Source organism: Sminthopsis crassicaudata, chromosome 3 (assembly GCF_048593235.1).
Source record: "Sminthopsis crassicaudata isolate SCR6 chromosome 3, ASM4859323v1, whole genome shotgun sequence".
In the NCBI taxonomy this organism is placed as follows: Eukaryota; Metazoa; Chordata; class Mammalia; order Dasyuromorphia; family Dasyuridae; genus Sminthopsis; species Sminthopsis crassicaudata.
Genome location: NC_133619.1, coordinates 238931759 through 238959193, shown reverse-complemented (window position 1 = coordinate 238959193; position 27435 = coordinate 238931759). Strand labels below are relative to the sequence as shown.

Genomic DNA, 27435 nt, shown 5'->3' with positions numbered 1-27435 from the left:
GGAATCAAACTGAGACAACCTGAGAAAGTAGGAATGATGACTGTCTTAATTAAAAATGGATATGTTGATTGAGTCTGGCAATGCGCATAAATATATGTCCTTCAGTTTTGATGTGAAGTTGTTCAAAATAAACTAACTGGTAAGAAACATATTAAAAGAAATTCTTTGTTTTAAAGTTCTTCCCTTAAGTGATTTTCATACTAATATATAAAGACATTCCTTAAGCAAGCCTTTTTGCTTGTTTATCTCACATAAGTGCATTTGGTTAATTTCTTACCGAATTTATAAAATGATTTCTTTCCTTTCCCTTCCAATTCTTTTCACCACTTCTCCTTTGTTTCTTTTCTTCCTTTTTGTATTTTTATTTTTATTCTTCTCCTCTTTTCTCATCCATGTTCTTTTCCCATTTTTCTTTCTTATTGTCATCTAACATTTTTTTCTTTGTTATCTGTAGAGAGAAAGCAGGAGAAATAGATTCTTAAAAAAATCAATATTCAAAGATGACAGGCTAAACTTTAGTCAATAAGATTATTAAATTCTTCATAAGAATATGGAACTGTACTTCCACTCATTTAAAAGCATTAGAAATCAGAGCAAAGTGGGAAAAGAGTGAGAGAATGTGCTGAGTTTTACATATATTCACAGACACTCAAATATATTCATATTAGCATATGACATATAAGTATGTATACAAAGAGATGTATTTTAAACGTATGTCTACTTACAAGCATACACATGAACACTGAGAGGGATACAGATATACAGGTAGATTGATGGACAGGTATTTTTAACCCAGAATTTTTGAGTATTGGCTATAATGTTTCTAGAAACATTTATGCTTTTGGTGCATTTCAATTTTTTTCCCAGTAAATTCGTTCTAGTTCTGCTGTTCCCACTAATTCTGAAAGACCTAGACAGTTGTGTATAATTTCTTGTAGTAACATGTCAAGGCTATTTTATTGCTGCCCATGGTTGTGTGGGTAGTCCAGTAGTTTTTCAATTTTCTCTCCTCAATCGGTTTTTTTTTTTCTTTCTTGAGGGTTTGAAGATTTTGCTCTCTGGGGCTCTAGAAACTTTATTTCACTATTTCTCCTTATCCCATGGAAAGATCCTCACTTTATCCTATTCTAACATCGTTTCTGGAATACCATTGTATAACTCATATTCCATGCTGCTTCATTCTCTTCTACATTATTTCAAATCCCTTCTTTGCTTTCTTGTTTTTGTTCTAAAATTCTTTGACATACTTCCTAAACTGTGACTAGATTTTCAAAGTGATCCTAGCATTTTATTGAATACAAACATGAATTCTTGTGTCATTCATTCCGGTACATATTTTGCATGTTCTTTTTCTGGAATAGTTTCTTGAGCACTCCTGTCACTATCACAGAGCTTTAGATTAGCATTGTTCCAGATTTCTACCCTTCAATTCTCATTTCATATGATGTATTGGGGCCATACTGTGTATACGTTAGGGTGCATTGTCCAGTCAGAACTTTGGATCTGTTGAGAATTTTTTTCAATGTTCTAGGGGGTCTTGCGTATTAGGATATTTGAGGATCCTATAAATAACTCAGGCTTGAAACCTGTAACCTTTCAAGTATTCTGCCTCAGCCCAATCATGAATATTAAAATTAGTATCTGGATTCTACAAGTTCCTGACCCCGGTTTCATTGTGTGCCACATACCTGCATTTTTAGCTGTCTTTAGGTTCCCTGTAGACTTATACTAGACTTATACCTTAGAAAACTCTATACAGAATCGTTTCAGATCTGGTTATTCCATTACAAACTTAAGGTTTATTTAACATATGGAAATTCTGTTAAGAACCCTTAATAGAAAACTGAGAACCATTAAGTTGTAAGGGTCAGAGTGCAAAAGCTACTGTCTGCTTCTGAATTTCCTGCCATGTGATTATACAAACAAGGGCTTGCAAACAAATACCTGCTCAGAATGTTCCATCCAGGTGCATGTCCCCTCCTCAGGTCCCCGTGAATATTTGACCAAGAATTCATAGAGTCAATGAAAGGAACTCCTGACTCAAAACTCTTTCCTCATTCTGTCATAGGGCAGGACACCACCTAGATGGTTCTGCTCCCTTATTGTTGCCCAGAGTCTCAGTCCCATCTACCATTTACTTTTTCCTTATTTCTTATTATTAGCTCTTATTAATCGATGCTATTCCACTCCCTGGGCTCTGCCCTAGCACATCTCTTCTGAAAACGTCTTTCTTCTCTGTCAGGAATAAATCTTTCCAGGAAGAGCTCAGGGAAGAATGCTGTTACTTTTAATGATATTAGGCCATCTTCAATAGAGATACATAATTGTTAGTATATCAAATGTAGAAAGATATCAAGTATACCTGTTCTAACCATTGGAGACAACCTTCTGATAAGACTCATTCTAAAATAAGTCTTTTCTCCCTTGGGGCACTATTGAATTGACTAAGTCCTTTAAAGTTAGTCTAGGCTTGTAAAGCTAAGCTTAGGAGAAAGCATGAATGTGGATCAGGAAATACCTCCCTAGCCTTTCTTGCTTTGTTGGGCCTTGTTTGATTTGTGCCTCTAAAAAGTACCTTAAACTGCATCAAGTTAGAGTTCAGCTGATTCTTTTATGAACAAGCCATGTTTGACGTTTGCAAACCCTGTATTATTTTTGGTAGAGGAAGTGGCAAATATTTCCTGGAAAGACGTCTTGAGGTTAATACTTGATTAAACTGGAGACGTCATTTGATTCCAATGTGCCATCAGTTTACTGAAATCAATGAGATGCTGAAAGCTTCATTACAACAGTTCACTGATCCTGGAGTGGAGACTCCTGGAATTCAGACTAATACACTGCTCTTCATAGTGATCACCATATTCGCTTCTACTATAAAGATGAGTGTCTAATATTTACAACTCAAGAACAGGTTGCTGTGAGCTGTTGCTGATGCAATAATTTCCAGAGGTTTTCACACCAAATTATTCTTATTTCTAGAAACTGACCACGAGATTGCAACAACTTCAGAGAGGTCCCACAAGAAAATGTTTACTAGATGGATTCCCCCTTTTGATGGGTAAGATCAGTATTGTAAATGGATAACAGGAAAGGAGGGAATAAAATTGTTTGGTTTCTACATGTTTTAAACTGATTAGCTAGCACCTTTCCAACTTTTTTATTCTCAGGGTCCTTTTATCTATGTCCACTGACTCTTCTCTATTTCAATAGTTCTCTCCCAATGTAGATAATCATGAGTTCTGAGCATGGGCACTCAAGTATGGGCACCTGGCTTCAAATCATTGGTCTCCCACTTTTGCCCACAGTCAAAGGGCGCTGATCTTCACTTTGTCTTAATTTGCACCTGTTATTTCATTTTCAGGAAATGGGACTAAAATTTGTACCTGTTACTTAAGTATCAGTAAATGGGGCGAGAATGACACTGAATCCGTTGAATTCTGTCTTTAGCAGACACATTTGTGTGTTGGATTCAATTATCAGAAACTGTTTGGGGCATTTTTACAGTGTTATCCAACCTGGAGTTAATTATGGAAGAAATCACTACAATGGAGAAAGAAAATTTCTTTTCATGTCCAAAAAATGATATATGTGAAGTCATGAAAAACCTTTCTATAAATGCCATGTTGGGAAAGAAGTGATAGAATTCTCCTCCCTCATTCAAACACTCACGAATAATTAAAAAAGGACTTGTGTCTGAATTCAATCATAATCTGTTCTTTTTCTGGGTATGGACAGCATTGGCCAGCATAGATGCTTCAGAGTATTCTTGGACGATTGTATTCCAAAAAACAGTACAAAAAGATATTTTGATCAAAAGCAACTCCGGCTCCCTCAATATTCCATTTGGCTTTGACAATCTTCTACTTTTCAGAGTTTTACCCATCTTTTTAACATTTAACCTTTTCTGTTTTTAAGGAGTTGCTTGCATCAGTTTTTTATTTTTGTATATTTTTTTAATTTAGTTCCTCATTAAAGAAGTTGTGAGCTCTTTTTACCCTATTTTTTGGCATCATTCTCATTTCAAGCAAACTTTTAATAGAAATGGTTGAATGGCCAAAAGGTATTTTGATTAAAATAATTCCCTAACTCTCTCAATATTTACAGCAAAATTATCTGTGTATCAAAATTTCTACATAATTTTCTTTCTTGCCATTTCTATTTCCCACAATATATCTTTTTTTATTAAAGCTTTTTATTTTCAAAATATATGCAGGGATAATTTTCAACAATCACCCATATAAAGACCTTGTGTTCCAAATTTTTCCCTTCCTTCCCTTCATGTCCTCCAGTAGATGGGAAGTAATCCAATATAGGGCAAACATGACAACCCTTATGTACATATTTCCACAATTGTCGAGTTGAAAAGGAAATATCAGATGCAAAAATAAAAAAATGAAGATAAAAAATGCAAGCAAACAATAATAAAAAAGTGAAAATACTATGTTGTGGTCCACATAATTCCCACAGCCCTTTCCCTGGATGTATCAATTGCAATTTTTAAGGAATTTTCCAATTTGACCAATTTTTCTTTTAATGGAATTCTTCTTCTCATGATCTTTTTGTGTTAATCCTGTCATCACTCTCCTTTTTTCCCCAATTTTTCTTCTAATTTTGTTATTTGACATTCAAAAGCAATTTGATCTCTCTCTCATGGCCTGAGACAAAATTATTTTTTTTTCTTGAAACCTGTGGCTATAAGTACTTTGACTTTATAATACCCTCCTGACTCTGCATTGTGATCCTCCTCATCTTTGTAATAACTTTTCTATGGTCATGATCTTTTTTCTGGCTTATGCTTATTTTCCCAGTGTATCACTCCATTTTTGGCTCTTGGCTAAAGTAGGACTCTGTTTCCAGTGGGGAAGGTGTGATATCTCAAGTTTCTGGGGTTTTTGAACCTCCTCCCCACAAACCTGTACTGTGAAGCAGTACTGTACCTGACACCTAACGATGGGAAAAGCAACAGAACCCTGCATCATTGCTAGCAGTGAGACACCTGTACTCTACTCCTTATGAGTTGTTGAGTGCCTTATCTGGGTTAACCTGCAGAAGTCACCTGTGTTGCTGCAGCTGCAGGTGCTGCTGTTTTTGATACTGTTCATTCAGTGGCTCTCAAAGCTCCTGGTTTGCTGGAGCTGCTCTCAAACCCAAGTGTGACAGACTTTGCTGGCTGACTTTCCAGGACTTTCCTGCTGCCCAAGGTTGGAGAAGTCTGGAGAAGTGCTGCTGAATCAAAGGCTTCTCCTGACTTTCCCAGGCTGAGTCTCTACTGTCTTAGCTAATGACACTATTGTGATCCTGTCCCACACTAGGGTGATTGAAGCCTGAGCTCTTTTAAGCTCTATTTGACTATAAAATTGTTTCTGTGCATTTTTGTGGGGAGTTTAATGCTCAGAAATATTTGTGAGGGATTATTGAAAAGTGTCTGGACAATATTGGGGACACTTTGGGAATTATCTGACTTTGGTCAGTCAACACACATTTTAAGCAAGCCAGTTTATTCAATTCTAACACATAATCTGGCTTGATTTTTATGAGGATCCCTTAATTGTTTATTAATGTTGCTCTTCTTTCTTCACTTTGGGTTTCAGAACAATTGGCAAGAGAATGAGAAAGCATCCAAAAGGGACAAAAAAGACCCCAAAGGTAAAATTTTTTCTTAGGGAATTAGCTTGTACTACAAAGGTAATGTCAGGTGTGGGAGTTGGAGAAAAGGACTTCTTGGGACCACATCAGGTCTAACATGTTAGGCCTCTCAAATTGTATGCCATAGAAAACTTGTTCTATGTGTGACATCAGTAAACTTTAAGAGGTGGAATTGTTTCTTCTTTTCTCAATGTTTCCTGTTGCTTTTGCACCAAGGCTATTCTTCCCAGGATGAAGGAGAATGAAGTAAATTGGATCAATAACATTAGAAAATTTAATCTATGATTTGTGTCCTTCTCCCAGTTTTCTCATTGAGTTCTTGTCATGTTTTCCTGTGGGGAATTTCAGACTTTGTTCTTGTCTCAACAGCTCCCTGTAGAGCCTCTAACCCTTTACAGATACTTCCTTAATGTTTGTTTGTTGCTGGATTTTGACTTTTAACTACTGGGTCTCTTTCTTGACTTTGCAGTGGCCAATGAATTACACCTTGTGTGGTACATCTGGGGCACAAATTGTAGAGATGGAGAAGAAAAATACTGTGAGTTTGAACAAAAGAAAATAACTCTTTAAAAAATCCTTTCCCAATGTGATCACATATACAACATAGAATTCATGAAATTTCAGGTCTGTCTTAGAATATGCATCTCTTGGTTTGGCCAATTAGTAATCATTATTCTTTAGCACAGAGACATGGGCTTGGCATTTCTTAAAAAAAAAAAAAAAAAAAAAAAAAAGGAAACCAAACAAAGAGTAATGTAAAACGCGAGCCTTATAACAAAAAAAAAATTGCAGTCTATTCTGCTTCAGATATTTTATAATTTCCAGATTTTTATTATATTCTAATTTTTGAAATTTTATTATCATTTTCTTTTACTTGCAGGAACAAGAAAATGTTACAAAACATCAACCAGAAACAACACCCTCCATGATAGAAAATGTAAGTTTGACAGTTCAAATGCTAAAACAGATATAAATTCTTAGAAGATACTGTACTGAAAAAATGCATGATTGAATCCTTATGAAAACTTTTATGAAAAAAACTACTTACGTCCTTAATATGGTCCTGTAAGAGCCACATCTGGATATGACATTATAGGTTTCCTCCATAATGAGCCTCTCAGGGCACAGTCTCTTTTTTTTTGACTTGGCAGTGTCCAGAAACTTCCCAGTATCCCCCTACCAACATTAAAAAACTGGACATTGGAAGTTATGAATAATGTGCTATTTCCACCTTTACTTGCCATGGTATTATTCTCCACACTTCATAATGCATTCACTCTCTCTTACTGACTTTTTCCAAATATCTCCTTTCACTGTCTCACTATCACATCCCACATGTTGCTCTTCTCCCAGAATGCCAGAGCTCTCATTTTTTTCTTTTGCAAAGCTCATCTTTCCTTCAAGAATAATTCCAACATCTCCATGATTGCTCCCTGAAGTATCAAATTTAAAGGGGATTCATATTCTCCTGTTCATTTTCATTTGTAAAGTTATTCTATTCTAAGGGAATTCAATTCGATTCTAAGGTAATTAAATGTTGTCTTGTAATGGTTTTCTTTTCTTCCACTTCCTGATTGGGTTCTATGTTCCTGAAAGGCAGAGTCACCATTTCTTTGAAACTCTCTCAACCTTATGGAAGCTAGAGAGGCAATTTGAATGTAAATAGATTTTCCCTAAATAAATTGATAGTGAAGAAGGGACCACGAAAATCTACAACCCCTTGAAGGGGAGATTCTCCTTGGACCCTAGGACTTTGGGACCTCACCTGAGGGAAACAAGAGAGACAGTTCATTCTGTTATCTAGGTGGTATTCCTTTAATCAGGAGCTGGAGATTCCAATCTTATTCAATTGATGATTTTCTATTCAGTTCCAGCTCAGACTCTGCCCACTGCCACATCAGGAAGGGGAGCAGACCCAGGCTTGTAGCCAAAGGCTTCTGTTAAAAAACTGGCCATTCTAATCTCAAACCTTGCAGAAGAGCTAACATGCCATCCTTGCATAGCAAGCCTCTGCCTGCTGGGATGATATCCACTTCCAGAATAACCTTCTTTTTATCCTTACCTATTTCCCTAACCAGACTTTGTGCCTCTCTGTTGGGGTTTCACTACTAGGAACTTTACTTCTCTACCAGGACTCCTCCACTGCTTTACTTCACTGTTGGGCATTTGCCACTAAGGAATTCAGCCTTTCTCCTCATGCATAGCAGAGGCTGACTTTACAATGCCGATAATAAACCTTTTAGAACTCTAGGTTTCTGGGTTCAGAAAATACTTTACAAAAATTCTTACATCACAAGAAGGGGGGTTCCCAAAACTCACTAACCATGCACTCAATCTCAAGGGGATGTAGGGGAGCCAAACCTCTCCACTTGGTTCCCTGAACCCTGAACCTGCCACTAGACCTCATCATTTAATCCCTGACCAGCAGGAATCCTAATCTCATTTTGTTTCTCTGAATAATCTCATCATTTGGGTCCCTGGCCACCCTAAATGTAGACCTCATCAGTTAGGGTGGTCATTGTAGAGCAGGTCATACAGAGATGGGGTTTTTACTGTAAAGTTCAAAATCTCAGTTCCAAAAATAAGTAGGAAATATAAATTGAAATAACTGTCAAAGAAAGGAAAAAAACTTTTGTATTTCAAAATACGTAGGAAGCAATGGAAAATCTCACAAAAGAAGAAAAAAATGACAAAAACGATGGCTCAATGAGAAATTTGGACCAAGAACAAGACATCAGACTTGAAAGCAACGATGATTCAAATCCTGGTAAGACTAAGTGATTTTACACATAGCTGGTGCAGAGATTGAGGATTACTTAGGTTTCTAAAAAAGGGATTGAAGGAATCAAACTGAGACAACCTGAGAAAGTAGGAATGATGACTGTCTTAATTAAAAATGGATATGTTGATTGAGTCTGTCAATGCGCAAAAATATATGTTCTTCAGTTTTGATGTGAAGTTGTTCAAAATAAACTAACTGGTAAGAAACATATTAAAAGAAATACTTTGTTTTAAAGTTCTTCCCTTAAGATCTTACAATGATTTTCATACTAATATATAAAGACATTCCTTAAGCAAGCCTTTTTGCTTGTTTATCTCACATAAATGCATTTGGTTAATTTCTTACCGAATTTATAAAACAATTTCTTTCCCTTCCCTTGCAATTCTTTTCACCACTTCTCCTTTGTTTCTTTTCTTCCTTTTTGTATTTTTATTTTTATTCTTCTCCTCTTTTCTCATCCTTGTTCTCTTCTCATTTTAATTTCTTATTATCATCTAATATTTTTTTCTTTGTTATCTGTAGAGAGAAAGCAGGAGAAATAGATTCTTAAAAAATCAATATTCAAAGATGACAGGCTAAACTTTAGTCAATAAGATTATTAAATTCTTCATAAGAATATGGAACTGTACTTCCACTCATTTAAAACCATTAGAAATCAGAGCAAAGTGGGAAAAGAGTGAGAGAATGTGCTGAGTTTTACATATATTCACAGACACTCAAATATTTTATTCATATTAGCATATGAAATATAAGTATGTATACAAAGAGATGTATTTTAAACGTATGTCTACTTACAAGCATACACATGCACACTGAGAGGTTTACAGATATACAGGTAGATTGATGGACAGGTATTTTTAACCCAGAATTTTTGAGTATTGGCTATAATGTTTCTAGAAACATTTATGCTTTTGGTGCATTTCAATGTTTTCCCAGTAAATTCGTTCTAGTTCTGCTGTTCCCACTAATTCTGAAAGACCTAGACAGTTGTGTATAATTTCTTGTAGTAACATGTCAAGGCTATTTTATTGCTGCCCATGGTTGTGTGGGTAGTCCAGTAGTTTTTCAATTTTCTCTCCTCAATCGGTTTTTTTTTTCTTTTATGAGGGTTTGAAGTTTTTGCTCTCTGGGGCTCTAGAAACTTTATTTCACTATTTCTCCTTATCCCATGGAAAGATCCTCACTTTATCCTATTCTAACATTGTTTCTGGAATACCATTGTATAACTCATATTCCATGCTGCTTCATTCTCTTCTACATTATTTCAAAGCTCTTCTTTGCTTTCTTGTTTTTGTTCTAAAATTCTTTGACATACTTCCTAAGCTGTGACTAGATTTTCAAAGTGATCCTAGCATTTTATTGAATACAAACATGAATTCTTGTGTCATTCATTCCAGTACATATTTTGCGTGTCCTTTTTCTGGATGTGTTTCTTGAGCAATCCTGTCACTATCACAGAGCTTTAGATTAGCATTATTCCAGATTTCTACTCTTCAATTCTCATTTCATATGATGTATTGGGGCCATAGTGTGTATATGTTAGGGTGCATTGTCCGGTCAGAACTTTGGACCTGTTGAGAATTTTTTTCCATGTTCTAGGGGGTCTTGCGTATTAGGATATTTGAAAATGCTATAAATAACTCAGGCTTGAAACCTGTAACCTTTCAAGTATTCTGCCTCAGCCCAATCATGAATATTAAAATTAGTATCTGGATTCTACAAGTTCCTGACCCCGGTTTCATTGTGTGCCACATACCTGCATTTTTAGCTGTCTTTAGGTTCCCTGTAGACTTATACTAGACTTATACCTTAGAAAACTCTATACAGAACCGTTTCAGATCTGGTTATTCCATTACAAACTTAAGGTTTATTTAACATATGGAAATTCTGTTAAGGACCCTTAATAGAAAACTGAGAACCATTAAGTTGTAAGAGTCAGAGTGCAAAAGCTACTGTCTGCTTCTGAATTTCCTGCCATGTGATTATACAAACAAGGGCTTGCAAACAAATACCTCCTCAGAATGTTCCATCCAGGTGCATGTCCCCTCCTCAGGTCCCCGTGAATATTTGACCAAGAATTCATAGAGTCAATGAAAGGAACTCCTGACTCAAAACTCTTTCCTCATTCTGTCATAGGGCAGGACACCACCTAGATGGTTCTGCTCCCTTATTGTTGCCCAGAGTCTCAGTCCCATCTACATTTTACTTTTTCCTTATTTCTTATTATTAGCTTTTCTTAATCGATGCTATTCCACTCCCTGGGATCTGCTCTAGCACATCTCTTCTGAAAACGTCTTTCTTCTCTGTCAGGAATAAATCTTTCCAGGAAGAGCTCAGGGAAGAATGCTGTTACTTTTAATGATATTAGGCCATCTTCAATAGAGATACATAATTGTTAGTATATCAAATGTAGAAAGATATCAAGTATACCTGTTCTAACCATTGGAGACAACCTTCTGATAAGACTCATTCTAAAATAAGTCTTTTCTCCCTTGGGGCACTATTGAATTGACTAAGTCCTTTAAAGTTAGTCTAGGCTTGTAAAGCTAAGCTTAGGAGAAAGCATGAATGTGGATCAGGAAATACCTCCCTAGCCTTTCTTGCTTTGTTGGGCCTTGTTTGATTTGTGCCTCTAAAAAGTACCTTAAACTGCATCAAGTTAGAGTTCAGCTGATTCTTTTATGAACAAGCCATGTTTGACGTTTGCAAACCCTGTATTATTTTTGGTAGAGGAAGTGGCAAATATTTCCTGGAAAGACGTCTTGAGGTTAATACTTGATTAAACTGGAGACGTCATTTGATTCCAATGTGCCATCAGTTTACTGAAATCAATGAGATGCTGAAAGCTTCATTACAACAGTTCACTGATCCTGGAGTGGAGACTCCTGGAATTCAGACTAATACACTGCTCTTCATAGTGATCACCATATTCGCTTCTACTATAAAGATGAGTGTCTAATATTTACAACTCAAGAACAGGTTGCTGTGAGCTGTTGCTGATGCAATAATTTCCAGAGGTTTTCACACCAAATTATTCTTATTTCTAGAAACTGACCACGAGATTGCAACAACTTCAGAGAGGTCCCACAAGAAAATGTTTACTAGATGGATTCCCTCTTTTGATGGGTAAGATCAGTATTGTAAATGGATAACAGGAAAGGAGGGAATAAAATTGTTTGGTTTCTACATGGTTTAAACTGATTAGCTAGCACCTTTCCAACTTTTTTATTCTCAGGGTCCTTTTATCTATGTCCACTGACTCTTCTCTATTTCAATAGTTCTCTCCCAATGTAGACAATTATGAGTTCTGAGCATGGGCACTCAAGTATGGGCACCTGGCTTCAAATCATTGGTCTCCCACTTTTGCCCACAGTCAAAGGGCGCTGATCTTCACTTTGTCTTAATTTGCACCTGTTATTTCATTTTCAGGAAATGGGACTAAAATTTGTACCTGTTACTTAAGTACCAGTAAATGGGGCTAGAATGACACTGAATCCGTTGAATTCTGTCTTTAGCAGACACATTTGTGTGTTGGATTCAATTATCAGAAACTGTTTGGGGCATTTTTACAGTGTTATCCAACCTGGAGTTAATTATGGAAGAAATCACTACAATGGAGAAAGAAAATTTCTTTTCATGTCCAAAAAATGATATATGTGAAGTCATGAAAAACCTTTCTATAAATGCCATGTTGGGAAAGAAGTGATAGAATTCTCCTCCCTGATTCAAACACTCAAGAAAAATAAAAAAGGACATGTGTCTGAATTCAATCATAATCTGTTCTTTTTCTGGGTATGGACAGCATTGGCCAGCATAGATGCTTCAGAGTATTCTTGGACGATTGTATTCCAAAAAACAGTACAAAAAGATATTTTGATCAAAAGCAACTCCGGCTCCCTCAATATTCCATTTGGCTTTGACAATCTTCTACTTTTCAGAGTTTTACCCATCTTTTTAACATTTAACCTTTTCTGTTTTTAAGGAGTTGCTTGCATCAGTTTTTTATTTTTGTATATTTTTTTAATTTAGTTCCTCATTAAAGAAGTTGTGAGCTCTTTTTACCCTATTTTTTGGCATCATTCTCATTTCAAGCAAACTTTTAATAGAAATGGTTGAATGGCCAAAAGGTATTTTGATTAAAATAATTCCCTAACTCTCTCAATATTTACAGCAAAATTATCTGTGTATCAAAATTTCTACATAATTTTCTTTCTTGCCATTTCTATTTCCCACAATATATCTTTTTTTATTAAAGCTTTTTATTTTCAAAATATATGCAGGGATAATTTTCAACAATCACCCATATAAAGACCTTGTGTTCCAAATTTTTCCCTTCCTTCCCTTCATGTCCTCCAGTAGATGGGAAGTAATCCAATATAGGGCAAACATGACAACCCTTATGTACATATTTCCACAATTGTCGAGTTGAAAAGGAAATATCAGATGCAAAAATAAAAAAATGAAGATAAAAAATGCAAGCAAACAATAATAAAAAAGTGAAAATACTATGTTGTGGTCCACATAATTCCCACAGCCCTTTCCCTGGATGTATCAATTGCAATTTTTAAGGAATTTTCCAATTTGACCAATTTTTCTTTTAATGGAATTCTTCTTCTCATGATCTTTTTGTGTTAATCCTGTCATCACTCTCCTTTTTTCCCCAATTTTTCTTCTAATTTTGTTATTTGACATTCAAAAGCAATTTGATCTCTCTCTCATGGCCTGAGACAAAATTATTTTTTTTTCTTGAAACCTGTGGCTATAAGTACTTTGACTTTATAATACCCTCCTGACTCTGCATTGTGATCCTCCTCATCTTTGTAATAACTTTTCTATGGTCATGATCTTTTTTCTGGCTTATGCTTATTTTCCCAGTGTATCACTCCATTTTTGGCTCTTGGCTAAAGTAGGACTCTGTTTCCAGTGGGGAAGGTGTGATATCTCAAGTTTCTGGGGTTTTTGAACCTCCTCCCCACAAACCTGTACTGTGAAGCAGTACTGTACCTGACACCTAACGATGGGAAAAGCAACAGAACCCTGCATCATTGCTAGCAGTGAGACACCTGTACTCTACTCCTTATGAGTTGTTGAGTGCCTTATCTGGGTTAACCTGCAGAAGTCACCTGTGTTGCTGCAGCTGCAGGTGCTGCTGTTTTTGATACTGTTCATTCAGTGGCTCTCAAAGCTCCTGGTTTGCTGGAGCTGCTCTCAAACCCAAGTGTGACAGACTTTGCTGGCTGACTTTCCAGGACTTTCCTGCTGCCCAAGGTTGGAGAAGTCTGGAGAAGTGCTGCTGAATCAAAGGCTTCTCCTGACTTTCCCAGGCTGAGTCTCTACTGTCTTAGCTAATGACACTATTGTGATCCTGTCCCACACTAGGGTGATTGAAGCCTGAGCTCTTTTAAGCTCTATTTGACTATAAAATTGTTTCTGTGCATTTTTGTGGGGAGTTTAATGCTCAGAAATATTTGTGAGGGATTATTGAAAAGTGTCTGGACAATATTGGGGACACTTTGGGAATTATCTGACTTTGGTCAGTCAACACACATTTTAAGCAAGCCAGTTTATTCAATTCTAACACATAATCTGGCTTGATTTTTATGAGGATCCCTTAATTGTTTATTAATGTTGCTCTTCTTTCTTCACTTTGGGTTTCAGAACAATTGGCAAGAGAATGAGAAAGCATCCAAAAGGGACAAAAAAGACCCCAAAGGTAAAATTTTTTCTTAGGGAATTAGCTTGTACTACAAAGGTAATGTCAGGTGTGGGAGTTGGAGAAAAGGACTTCTTGGGACCACATCAGGTCTAACATGTTAGGCCTCTCAAATTGTATGCCATAGAAAACTTGTTCTATGTGTGACATCAGTAAACTTTAAGAGGTGGAATTGTTTCTTCTTTTCTCAATGTTTCCTGTTGCTTTTGCACCAAGGCTATTCTTCCCAGGATGAAGGAGAATGAAGTAAATTGGATCAATAACATTAGAAAATTTAATCTATGATTTGTGTCCTTCTCCCAGTTTTCTCATTGAGTTCTTGTCATGTTTTCCTGTGGGGAATTTCAGACTTTGTTCTTGTCTCAACAGCTCCCTGTAGAGCCTCTAACCCTTTACAGATACTTCCTTAATGTTTGTTTGTTGCTGGATTTTGACTTTTAACTACTGGGTCTCTTTCTTGACTTTGCAGTGGCCAATGAATTACACCTTGTGTGGTACATCTGGGGCACAAATTGTAGAGATGGAGAAGAAAAATACTGTGAGTTGGAACAAAAGAAAATAACTCTTTAAAAAATCCTTTCCCAATGTGATCACATATACAACATAGAATTCATGAAATTTCAGGTCTGTCTTAGAATATGCTTCTCTTGGTTTGGCCAATTAGTAATCATTATTCTTTAGCACAGAGACATGGGCTTGGCATTTCTTAAAAAAAAAAAAAAAAAAAAAGGAAACCAAACAAAGAAAGAGTAATGTAAAACGCGAGCCTTATAACAAAAAAAAAATTGCAGTCTATTCTGCTTCAGATATTTTATAATTTCCAGATTTTTATTATATTCTAATTTTTGAAATTTTATTATCATTTTCTTTTACTTGCAGGAACAAGAAAATGTTACAAAACATCAACCAGAAACAACACCCTCCATGATAGAAAATGTAAGTTTGACAGTTCAAATGCTAAAACAGATATAAATTCTTAGAAGATACTGTACTGAAAAAATGCATGATTGAATCCTTATGAAAACTTTTATGAAAAAAACTACTTACGTCCTTAATATGGTCCTTTAAGAGCCACATCTGGATATGACATTATAGGTTTCCTCCATAATGAGCCTCTCAGGGCACAGTCTCTTTTTTTTTGACTTGGCACTGTCCAGAAACTTCCCAGTATCCCCCTACCAACATTAAAAAACTGGATATTGGAAGTTATGAATAATGTGCTATTTCCACCTTTACTTGCCATGGTATTATTCTCCACACTTCATAATGCATTCACTCTCTCTTACTGACTTTTTCCAAATATCTCCTTTCACTGTCTCACTATCACATCCCACATGTTGCTCTTCTCCCAGAATGCCAGAGCTCTCATTTTTTTCTTTTGCAAAGCTCATCTTTCCTTCAAGAATAATTCCAACATCTCCATGATTGCTCCCTGAAGTATCAAATTTAAAGGGGATTCATATTCTCCTGTTCATTTTCATTTGTAAAGTTATTCTATTCTAAGGGAATTCAATTCGATTCTAAGGTAATTAAATGTTGTCTTGTAATGGTTTTCTTTTCTTCCACTTCCTGATTGGGTTCTATGTTCCTGAAAGGCAGAGTCACCATTTCTTTGAAACTCTCTCAACCTTATGGAAGCTAGAGAGGCAATTTGAATGTAAATAGATTTTCCCTAAATAAATTGATAGTGAAGAAGGGACCACGAAAATCTACAACCCCTTGAAGGGGAGATTCTCCTTGGACCCTAGGACTTTGGGACCTCACCTGAGGGAAACAAGAGAGACAGTTCATTCTGTTATCTAGGTGGTATTCCTTTAATCAGGAGCTGGAGATTCCAATCTTATTCAATTGATGATTTTCTATTCAGTTCCAGCTCAGACTCTGCCCACTGCCACATCAGGAAGGGGAGCAGACCCAGGCTTGTAGCCAAAGGCTTCTGTTAAAAAACTGGCCATTCTAATCTCAAACCTTGCAGAAGAGCTAACATGCCATCCTTGCATAGCAAGCCTCTGCCTGCTGGGATGATATCCACTTCCAGAATAACCTTCTTTTTATCCTTACCTATTTCCCTAACCAGACTTTGTGCCTCTCTGTTGGGGTTTCACTACTAGGAACTTTACTTCTCTACCAGGAGTCCTCCACTGCTTTACTTCACTGTTGGGCATTTGCCACTAAGGAATTCAGCCTTTCTCCTCATGCATAGCAGAGGCTGACTTTACAATGCCGATAATAAACCTTTTAGAACTCTAGGTTTCTGGGTTCAGAAAATACTTTACAAAAAATCTTACATCACAAGAAGGGGGGTTCCCAAAACTCACTAACCATGCACTCAATCTCAAGGGGATGTAGGGGAGCCAAACCTCTCCACTTGGTTCCCTGAACCCTGAACCTGCCACTAGACCTCATCATTTAATCCCTGACCAGCAGGAATCCTAATCTCATTTTGTTTCTCTGAATAATCTCATCATTTGGGTCCCTGGCCACCCTAAATGTAGACCTCATCAGTTAGGGTGGTCATTGAAGAGCAGGTCATACAGAGATGGGGTTTTTACTGTAAAGTTCAAAATCTCAGTTCCAAAAATAAGTAGGAAATATAAATTGAAATAACTGTCAAAGAAAGGAAAAAAACTTTTGTATTTCAAAATACGTAGGAAGCAATGGAAAATCTCACAAAAGAAGAAAAAAATGACAAAAACGATGGCTCAATGAGAAATTTGGACCAAGAACAAGACATCAGACTAGAAAGCAACGATGATTCAAATCCTGGTAAGACTAAGTGATTTTACACATAGCTGGTGCAGAGATTGAGGATTACTTAGGTTTCTAAAAAAGGGATTGAAGGAATCAAACTGAGACAACCTGAGAAAGTAGGAATGATGACTGTCTTAATTAAAAATGGATATGTTGATTGAGTCTGTCAATGCGCAAAAATATATGTTCTTCAGTTTTGATGTGAAGTTGTTCAAAATAAAGTAACTGGTAAGAAACATATTAAAAGAAATACTTTGTTTTAAAGTTCTTCCCTTAAGATCTTACAATGATTTTCATACTAATATATAAAGACATTCCTTAAGCAAGCCTTTTTGCTTGTTTATCTCACATAAATGCATTTGGTTAATTTCTTACCGAATTTATAAAACAATTTCTTTCCCTTCCCTTGCAATTCTTTTCACCACTTCTCCTTTGTTTCTTTTCTTCCTTTTTGTATTTTTATTTTTATTCTTCTCCTCTTTTTTCATCCTTGTTCTCTTCTCATTTTAATTTCTTATTATCATCTAATATTTTTTTCTTTGTTATCTGTAGAGAGAAAGCAGGAGAAATAGATTCTTAAAAAATCAATATTCAAAGATGACAGGCTAAACTTTAGTCAATAAGATTATTAAATTCTTCATAAGGATATGGAACTGTACTTCCACTCATTTAAAACCATTAGAAATCAGAGCAAAGTGGGAAAAGAGTGAGAGAATGTGCTGAGTTTTACATATATTCAAAGACACTCAAATATTTTATTCATATTAGCATATGACATATAAGTATGTATACAAAGAGATGTATTTTAAACGTATGTCTACTTACAAGCATACACATGCACACTGAGAGGTTTACAGATATACAGGTAGATTGATGGACAGGTATTTTTAACCCAGAATTTTTGAGTATTGGCTATAATGTTTCTAGAAACATTTATGCTTTTGGTGCATTTCAATGTTTTCCCAGTAAATTCGTTCTAGTTCTGCTGTTCCCACTAATTCTGAAAGACCTAGACAGTTGTGTATAATTTCTTGTAGTAACATGTCAAGGCTATTTTATTGCTGCCCATGGTTGTGTGGGTAGTCCAGTAGTTTTTCAATTTTCTCTCCTCAATCGGTTTTTTTTTTCTTTTATGAGGGTTTGAAGTTTTTGCTCTCTGGGGCTCTAGAAACTTTATTTCACTATTTCTCCTTATCCCATGGAAAGATCCTCACTTTATCCTATTCTAACATTGTTTCTGGAATACCATTGTATAACTCATATTCCATGCTGCTTCATTCTCTTCTACATTATTTCAAAGCTCTTCTTTGCTTTCTTGTTTTTGTTCTAAAATTCTTTGACATACTTCCTAAGCTGTGACTAGATTTTCAAAGTGATCCTAGCATTTTATTGAATACAAACATGAATTCTTGTGTCATTCATTCCAGTACATATTTTGCGTGTCCTTTTTCTGGATGTGTTTCTTGAGCAATCCTGTCACTATCACAGAGCTTTAGATTAGCATTGTTCCAGATTTCTACTCTTCAATTCTCATTTCATATGATGTATTGGGGCCATAGTGTGTATATGTTAGGGTGCATTGTCCGGTCAGAACTTTGGACCTGTTGAGAATTTTTTTCCATGTTCTAGGGGGTCTTGCGTATTAGGATATTTGAAAATGCTACAAATAACTCAGGCTTGAAACCTGTAACCTTTCAAGTATTCTGCCTCAGCCCAATCATGAATATTAAAATTAGTATCTGGATTCTACAAGTTCCTGACCCCGGTTTCATTGTGTGCCACATACCTGCATTTTTAGCTGTCTTTAGGTTCCCTGTAGACTTATACTAGACTTATACCTTAGAAAACTCTACACAGAACCGTTTCAGATCTGGTTATTCCATTACAAACTTAAGGTTTATTTAACATATGGAAATTCTGTTAAGAACCCTTAATAGAAAACTGAGAACCATTAAGTTGTAAGGGTCAGAGTGCAAAAGCTACTGTCTGCTTCTGAATTTCCTGCCATGTGATTATACAAACAAGGGCTTGCAAACAAATACCTGCTCAGAATGTTCCATCCAGGTGCATGTCCCCTCCTCAGGTCCCCGTGAATATTTGACCAAGAATTCATAGAGTCAATGAAAGGAACTCCTGACTCAAAACTCTTTCCTCATTCTGTCATAGGGCAGGACACCACCTAGATGGTTCTGCTCCCTTATTGTTGCCCAGAGTCTCAGTCCCATCTACATTTTACTTCTTCCTTATTTCTTATTATTAGCTTTTCTTAATCGATGCTATTCCACTCCCTGGGCTCTGCTCTAGCACATCTCTTCTGAAAACGTCTTTCTTCTCTGTCAGGAATAAATCTTTCCAGGAAGAGCTCAGGGAAGAATGCTGTTACTTTTAATGATATTAGGCCATCTTCAATAGAGATACATAATTGTTAGTATATCAAATGTAGAAAGATATCAAGTATACCTGTTCTAACCATTGGAGACAACCTTCTGATAAGACTCATTCTAAAATAAGTCTTTTCTCCCTTGGGGCACTATTGAATTGACTAAGTCCTTTAAAGTTAGTCTAGGCTTGTAAAGCTAAGCTTAGGAGAAAGCATGAATGTGGATCAGGAAATACCTCCCTAGCCTTTCTTGCTTTGTTGGGCCTTGTTTGATTTGTGCCTTTAAAAAGTACCTTAAACTGCATCAAGTTAGAGTTCAGCTGATTCTTTTATGAACAAGCCATGTTTGAGGTTTGCAAACCCTGTATTATTTTTGGTAGAGGAAGTGGCAAATATTTCCTGGAAAGACGTCTTGAGGTTAATACTTGATTAAACTGGAGACGTCATTTGATTCCAATGTGCCATCAGTTTACTGAAATCAATGAGATGCTGAAAGCTTCATTACAACAGTTCACTGATCCTGGAGTGGAGACTCCTGGAATTCAGACTAATACACTGCTCTTCATAGTGATCACCATATTCGCTTCTACTATAAAGATGAGTGTCTAATATTTACAACTCAAGAACAGGTTGCTGTGAGCTGTTGCTGATGCAATAATTTCCAGAGGTTTTCACACCAAATTATTCTTATTTCTAGAAAATGACCACGAGATTGCAACAACTTCAGAGAGGTCCCACAAGAAAATGTTTACTAGATGGATTCCCTCTTTTGATGGGTAAGATCAGTATTGTAAATGGATAACAGGAAAGGAGGGAATAAAATTGTTTGGTTTCTACATGGTTTAAACTGATTAGCTAGCACCTTTCCAACTTTTTTATTCTCAGGGTCCTTTTATCTATGTCCACTGACTCTTCTCTATTTCAATAGTTCTCTCCCAATGTAGATAATCATGAGTTCTGAGCATGGGCACTCAAGTATGGGCACCTGGCTTCAAATCATTGGTCTCCCACTTTTGCCCACAGTCAAAGGGCGCTGATCTTCACTTTGTCTTAATTTGCACCTGTTATTTCATTTTCAGGAAATGGGACTAAAATTTGTACCTGTTACTTAAGTATCAGTAAATGGGGCTAGAATGACACTGAATCCGTTGAATTCTGTCTTTAGCAGACACATTTGTGTGTTGGATTCAATTATCAGAAACTGTTTGGGGCATTTTTACAGTGTTATCCAACCTGGAGTTAATTATGGAAGAAATCACTACAATGGAGAAAGAAAATTTCTTTTCATGTCCAAAAAATGATATATGTGAAGTCATGAAAAACCTTTCTATAAATGCCATGTTGGGAAAGAAGTGATAGAATTCTCCTCCCTCATTCAAACATTCACGAATAATTAAAAAAGGACTTGTGTCTGAATTCAATCATAATCTGTTCTTTTTCTGGGTATGGACAGCATTGGCCAGCATAGATGCTTCAGAGTATTCTTGGACGATTGTATTCCAAAAAACAGTACAAAAAGATATTTTGATCAAAAGCAACTCGGGCTCCCTCAATATTCCATTTGGCTTTGACAATCTTCTACTTTTCAGAGTTTTACCCATCTTTTTAACATTTAACCTTTTCTGTTTTTAAGGAGTTGCTTGCATCAGTTTTTTATTTTTGTATATTTTTTTAATTTAGTTCCTCATTAAAGAAGTTGTGAGCTCTTTTTACCCTATTTTTTGGCATCATTCTCATTTCAAGCAAACTTTTAATAGAAATGGTTGAATGGCCAAAAGGTATTTTGATTAAAATAATTCCCTAACTCTCTCAATATTTACAGCAAAATTATCTGTGTATCAAAATTTCTACATAATTTTCTTTCTTGCCATTTCTATTTCCCACAATATATCTTTTTTTATTAAAGCTTTTTATTTTCAAAATATATGCAGGAATAATTTTCAACAATCACCCATATAAAGACCTTGTGTTCCAAATTTTTCCCTTCCTTCCCTTCATGTCCTCCAGTAGATGGGAAGTAATCCAAAATAGGGCAAACATGACAACCCTTATGTACATATTTCCACAATTGTCGAGTTGAAAAGGAAATATCAGATGCAAAAATAAAAAAATGAAGATAAAAAATGCAAGCAAACAATAATAAAAAAGTGAAAATACTATGTTGTGGTCCACATAATTCCCACAGCCCTTTCCCTGGATGTATCAATTGCAATTTTTAAGGAATTTTCCAATTTGACCAATTTTTCTTTTAATGGAATTCTTCTTCTCATGATCTTTTTGTGTTAATCCTGTCATCACTCTCCTTTTTTCCCCAATTTTTCTTCTAATTTTGTTATTTGACATTCAAAAGCAATTTGATCTCTCTCTCATGGCCTGAGACAAAATTATTTTTTTTTCTTGAAACCTGTGGCTATAAGTACTTTGACTTTATAATACCCTCCTGACTCTGCATTGTGATCCTCCTCATCTTTGTAATAACTTTTCTATGGTCATGATCTTTTTTCTGGCTTATGCTTATTTTCCCAGTGTATCACTCCATTTTTGGCTCTTGGCTAAAGTAGGACTCTGTTTCCAGTGGGGAAGGTGTGATATCTCAAGTTTCTGGGGTTTTTGAACCTCCTCCCCACAAACCTGTACTGTGAAGCAGTACTGTACCTGACACCTAACGATGGGAAAAGCAACAGAACCCTGCATCATTGCTAGCAGTGAGACACCTGTACTCTACTCCTTATGAGTTGTTGAGTGCCTTATCTGGGTTAACCTGCAGAAGTCACCTGTGTTGCTGCAGCTGCAGGTGCTGCTGTTTTTGATACTGTTCATTCAGTGGCTCTCAAAGCTCCTGGTTTGCTGGAGCTGCTCTCAAACCCAAGTGTGACAGACTTTGCTGGCTGACTTTCCAGGACTTTCCTGCTGCCCAAGGTTGGAGAAGTCTGGAGAAGTGCTGCTGAATCAAAGGCTTCTCCTGACTTTCCCAGGCTGAGTCTCTACTGTCTTAGCTAATGACACTATTGTGATCCTGTCCCACACTAGGGTGATTGAAGCCTGAGCTCTTTTAAGCTCTATTTGACTATAAAATTGTTTCTGTGCATTTTTGTGGGGAGTTTAATGCTCAGAAATATTTGTGAGGGATTATTGAAAAGTGTCTGGACAATATTGGGGACACTTTGGGAATTATCTGACTTTGGTCAGTCAACACACATTTTAAGCAAGCCAGTTTATTCAATTCTAACACATAATCTGGCTTGATTTTTATGAGGATCCCTTAATTGTTTATTAATGTTGCTCTTCTTTCTTCACTTTGGGTTTCAGAACAATTGGCAAGAGAATGAGAAAGCATCCAAAAGGGACAAAAAAGACCCCAAAGGTAAAATTTTTTCTTAGGGAATTAGCTTGTACTACAAAGGTAATGTCAGGTGTGGGAGTTGGAGAAAAGGACTTCTTGGGACCACATCAGGTCTAACATGTTAGGCCTCTCAAATTGTATGCCATAGAAAACTTGTTCTATGTGTGACATCAGTAAACTTTAAGAGGTGGAATTGTTTCTTCTTTTCTCAATGTTTCCTGTTGCTTTTGCACCAAGGCTATTCTTCCCAGGATGAAGGAGAATGAAGTAAATTGGATCAATAACATTAGAAAATTTAATCTATGATTTGTGTCCTTCTCCCAGTTTTCTCATTGAGTTCTTGTCATGTTTTCCTGTGGGGAATTTCAGACTTTGTTCTTGTCTCAACAGCTCCCTGTAGAGCCTCTAACCCTTTACAGATACTTCCTTAATGTTTGTTTGTTGCTGGATTTTGACTTTTAACTACTGGGTCTCTTTCTTGACTTTGCAGTGGCCAATGAATTACACCTTGTGTGGTACATCTGGGGCACAAATTGTAGAGATGGAGAAGAAAAATACTGTGAGTTGGAACAAAAGAAAATAACTCTTTAAAAAATCCTTTCCCAATGTGATCACATATACAACATAGAATTCATGAAATTTCAGGTCTGTCTTAGAATATGCTTCTCTTGGTTTGGCCAATTAGTAATCATTATTCTTTAGCACAGAGACATGGGCTTGGCATTTCTTAAAAAAAAAAAAAAAAAAAGGAAACCAAACAAAGAAAGAGTAATGTAAAACGCGAGCCTTATAACAAAAAAAAAATTGCAGTCTATTCTGCTTCAGATATTTTATAATTTCCAGATTTTTATTATATTCTAATTTTTGAAATTTTATTATCATTTTCTTTTACTTGCAGGAACAAGAAAATGTTACAAAACATCAACCAGAAACAACACCCTCCATGATAGAAAAAGTAAGTTTGACAGTTCAAATGCTAAAACAGATATAAATTCTTAGAAGATACTGTACTGAAAAAATGCATGATTGAATCCTTATGAAAACTTTTATGAAAAAAACTACTTACGTCCTTAATATGGTCCTGTAAGAGCCATATCTGGATATGACATTATAGGTTTCCTCCATAATGAGCCTCTCAGGGCACAGTCTCTTTTTTTTTGACTTGGCAGTGTCCAGAAACTTCCCAGTATCCCCCTACCAACATTAAAAAACTGGACATTGGAAGTTATGAATAATATGCTATTTCCACCTTTACTTGCCATGGTATTATTCTCCACACTTCATAATGCATTCACTCTCTCTTACTGACTTTTTCCAAATATCTCCTTTCACTGTCTCACTATCACATCCCACATGTTGCTCTTCTCCCAGAATGCCAGAGCTCTCATTTTTTTCTTTTGCAAAGCTCATCTTTCCTTCAAGAATAATTCCAACATCTCCATGATTGCTCCCTGAAGTATCAAATTTAAAGGGGATTCATATTCTCCTGTTCATTTTCATTTGTAAAGTTATTCTATTCTAAGGGAATTCAATTCGATTCTAAGGTAATTAAATGTTGTCTTGTAATGGTTTTCTTTTCTTCCACTTCCTGATTGGGTTCTATGTTCCTGAAAGGCAGAGTCACCATTTCTTTGAAACTCTCTCAACCTTATGGAAGCTAGAGAGGCAATTTGAATGTAAATAGATTTTCCCTAAATAAATTGATAGTGAAGAAGGGACCACGAAAATCTACAACCCCTTGAAGGGGAGATTCTCCTTGGACCCTAGGACTTTGGGACCTCACCTGAGGGAAACAAGAGAGACAGTTCATTCTGTTATCTAGGTGGTATTCCTTTAATCAGGAGCTGGAGATTCCAATCTTATTCAATTGATGATTTTCTATTCAGTTCCAGCTCAGACTCTGCCCACTGCCACATCAGGAAGGGGAGCAGACCCAGGCTTGTAGCCAAAGGCTTCTGTTAAAAAACTGGCCATTCTAATCTCAATCCTTGCAGAAGAGCTAACATGCCATCCTTGCATAGCAAGCCTCTGCCTGCTGGGATGATATCCACTTCCAGAATAACCTTCTTTTTATCCTTACCTATTTCCCTAACCAGACTTTGTGCCTCTCTGTTGGGGTTTCACTACTAGGAACTTTACTTCTCTACCAGGACTCCTCCACTGCTTTACTTCACTGTTGGGCATTTGCCACTAAGGAATTCAGCCTTTCTCCTCATGCATAGCAGAGGCTGACTTTACAATGCCGATAATAAACCTTTTAGAACTCTAGGTTTCTGGGTTCAGAAAATACTTTACAAAAATTCTTACATCACAAGAAGGGGGGTTCCCAAAACTCACTAACCATGCACTCAATCTCAAGGGGATGTAGGGGAGCCAAACCTCTCCACTTGGTTCCCTGAACCCTGAACCTGCCACTAGACCTCATCATTTAATCCCTGACCAGCAGGAATCCTAATCTCATTTTGTTTCTCTGAATAATCTCATCATTTGGGTCCCTGGCCACCCTAAATGTAGACCTCATCAGTTAGGGTGGTCATTGAAGAGCAGGTCATACAGAGATGGGGTTTTTACTGTAAAGTTCAAAATCTCAGTTCCAAAAATAAGTAGGAAATATAAATTGAAATAACTGTCAAAGAAAGGAAAAAAACTTTTGTATTTCAAAATACGTAGGAAGCAATGGAAAATCTCACAAAAGAAGAAAAAAATGACAAAAACGATGGCTCAATGAGAAATTTGGACCAAGAACAAGACATCAGACTAGAAAGCAACGATGATTCAAATCCTGGTAAGACTAAGTGATTTTACACATAGCTGGTGCAGAGATTGAGGATTACTTAGGTTTCTAAAAAAGGGATTGAAGGAATCAAACTGAGACAACCTGAGAAAGTAGGAATGATGACTGTCTTAATTAAAAATGGATATGTTGATTGAGTCTGGCAATGCGCATAAATATATGTTCTTCAGTTTTGATGTGAAGTTGTTCAAAATAAAGTAACTGGTAAGAAACATATTAAAAGAAATACTTTGTTTTAAAGTTCTTCCCTTAAGATCTTACAATGATTTTCATACTAATATATAAAGACATTCCTTAAGCAAGCCTTTTTGCTTGTTTATCTCACATAAATGCATTTGGTTAATTTCTTACCGAATTTATAAAACAATTTCTTTCCCTTCCCTTGCAATTCTTTTCACCACTTCTCCTTTGTTTCTTTTCTTCCTTTTTGTATTTTTATTTTTATTCTTCTCCTCTTTTCTCATCCTTGTTCTCTTCTCATTTTAATTTCTTATTATCATCTAATATTTTTTTCTTTGTTATCTGTAGAGAGAAAGCAGGAGAAATAGATTCTTAAAAAATCAATATTCAAAGATGACAGGCTAAACTTTAGTCAATAAGATTATTAAATTCTTCATAAGAATATGGAACTGTACTTCCACTCATTTAAAACCATTAGAAATCAGAGCAAAGTGGGAAAAGAGTGAGAGAATGTGCTGAGTTTTACATATATTCACAGACACTCAAATATTTTATTCATATTAGCATATGACATATAAGTATGTATACAAAGAGATGTATTTTAAACGTATGTCTACTTACAAGCATACACATGCACACTGAGAGGTTTACAGATATACAGGTAGATTGATGGACAGGTATTTTTAACCCAGAATTTTTGAGTATTGGCTATAATGTTTCTAGAAACATTTATGCTTTTGGTGCATTTCAATGTTTTCCCAGTAAATTCGTTCTAGTTCTGCTGTTCCCACTAATTCTGAAAGACCTAGACAGTTGTGTATAATTTCTTGTAGTAACATGTCAAGGCTATTTTATTGCTGCCCATGGTTGTGTGGGTAGTCCAGTAGTTTTTCAATTTTCTCTCCTCAATCGGTTTTTTTTTTCTTTTATGAGGGTTTGAAGTTTTTGCTCTCTGGAGCTCTAGAAACTTTATTCCACTATTTCTCCTTATCCCATGGAAAGATCCTCACTTTATCCTATTCTAACATTGTTTCTGGAATACCATTGTATAACTCATATTCCATGCTGCTTCATTCTCTTCTACATTATTTCAAAGCTCTTCTTTGCTTTCTTGTTTTTGTTCTAAAATTCTTTGACATACTTCCTAAGCTGTGACTAGATTTTCAAAGTGATCCTAGCATTTTATTGAATACAAACATGAATTCTTGTGTCATTCATTCCAGTACATATTTTGCGTGTCCTTTTTCTGGATGTGTTTCTTGAGCATTCCTGTCACTATCACAGAGCTTTAGATTAGCATTATTCCAGATTTCTACTCTTCAATTCTCATTTCATATGATGTATTGGGGCCATAGTGTGTATACGTTAGGGTGCATTGTCCGGTCAGAACTTTGGACCTGTTGAGAATTTTTTTCAATGTTCTAGGGGGTCTTGCGTATTAGGATATTTGAAAATGCTATAAATAACTCAGGCTTGAAACCTGTAACCTTTCAAGTATTCTGCCTCAGCCCAATCATGAATATTAAAATTAGTATCTGGATTCTACAAGTTCCTGACCCCGGTTTTATTGTGTGCCACATACCTGCATTTTTAGCTGTCTTTGGTTCCCTGTAGACTTATACTAGACTTATACCTTAGAAAACTCTATACAGAACCGTTTCAGATCTGGTTATTCCATTACAAACTTAAGGTTTATTTAACATATGGAAATTCTGTTAAGGACCCTTAATAGAAAACTGAGAACCATTAAGTTGTAAGGGTCAGAGTGCAAAAGCTACTGTCTGCTTCTGAATTTCCTGCCATGTGATTATACAAACAAGGGCTTGCAAACAAATACCTCCTCAGA

General features: G+C 36.1%; 1 protein-coding gene across 2 annotated transcripts in view; it reads left to right on the top strand.

Moving 5' to 3' along the window:
* The window catches only part of LOC141561120 (uncharacterized), a 113990-nt gene that overhangs the window by 41551 nt on the left and 45004 nt on the right, over nucleotides 1–27435 (top strand). For both annotated transcript variants that reach the window (XM_074300246.1, XM_074300245.1), the window contains exons 20-34: nucleotides 2980–3058; nucleotides 5592–5646; nucleotides 6116–6184; nucleotides 6527–6583; nucleotides 8299–8413; nucleotides 11476–11554; nucleotides 14087–14141; nucleotides 14611–14679; nucleotides 15021–15077; nucleotides 16793–16907; nucleotides 19970–20048; nucleotides 22582–22636; nucleotides 23106–23174; nucleotides 23514–23570; nucleotides 25286–25400. In XM_074300246.1, the coding sequence (XP_074156347.1) occupies nucleotides 2980–3058; nucleotides 5592–5646; nucleotides 6116–6184; nucleotides 6527–6583; nucleotides 8299–8413; nucleotides 11476–11554; nucleotides 14087–14141; nucleotides 14611–14679; nucleotides 15021–15077; nucleotides 16793–16907; nucleotides 19970–20048; nucleotides 22582–22636; nucleotides 23106–23174; nucleotides 23514–23570; nucleotides 25286–25400 (1125 nt within the window). The remainder of the gene's footprint in view (nucleotides 1–2979; nucleotides 3059–5591; nucleotides 5647–6115; nucleotides 6185–6526; nucleotides 6584–8298; nucleotides 8414–11475; nucleotides 11555–14086; nucleotides 14142–14610; nucleotides 14680–15020; nucleotides 15078–16792; nucleotides 16908–19969; nucleotides 20049–22581; nucleotides 22637–23105; nucleotides 23175–23513; nucleotides 23571–25285; nucleotides 25401–27435) is intronic.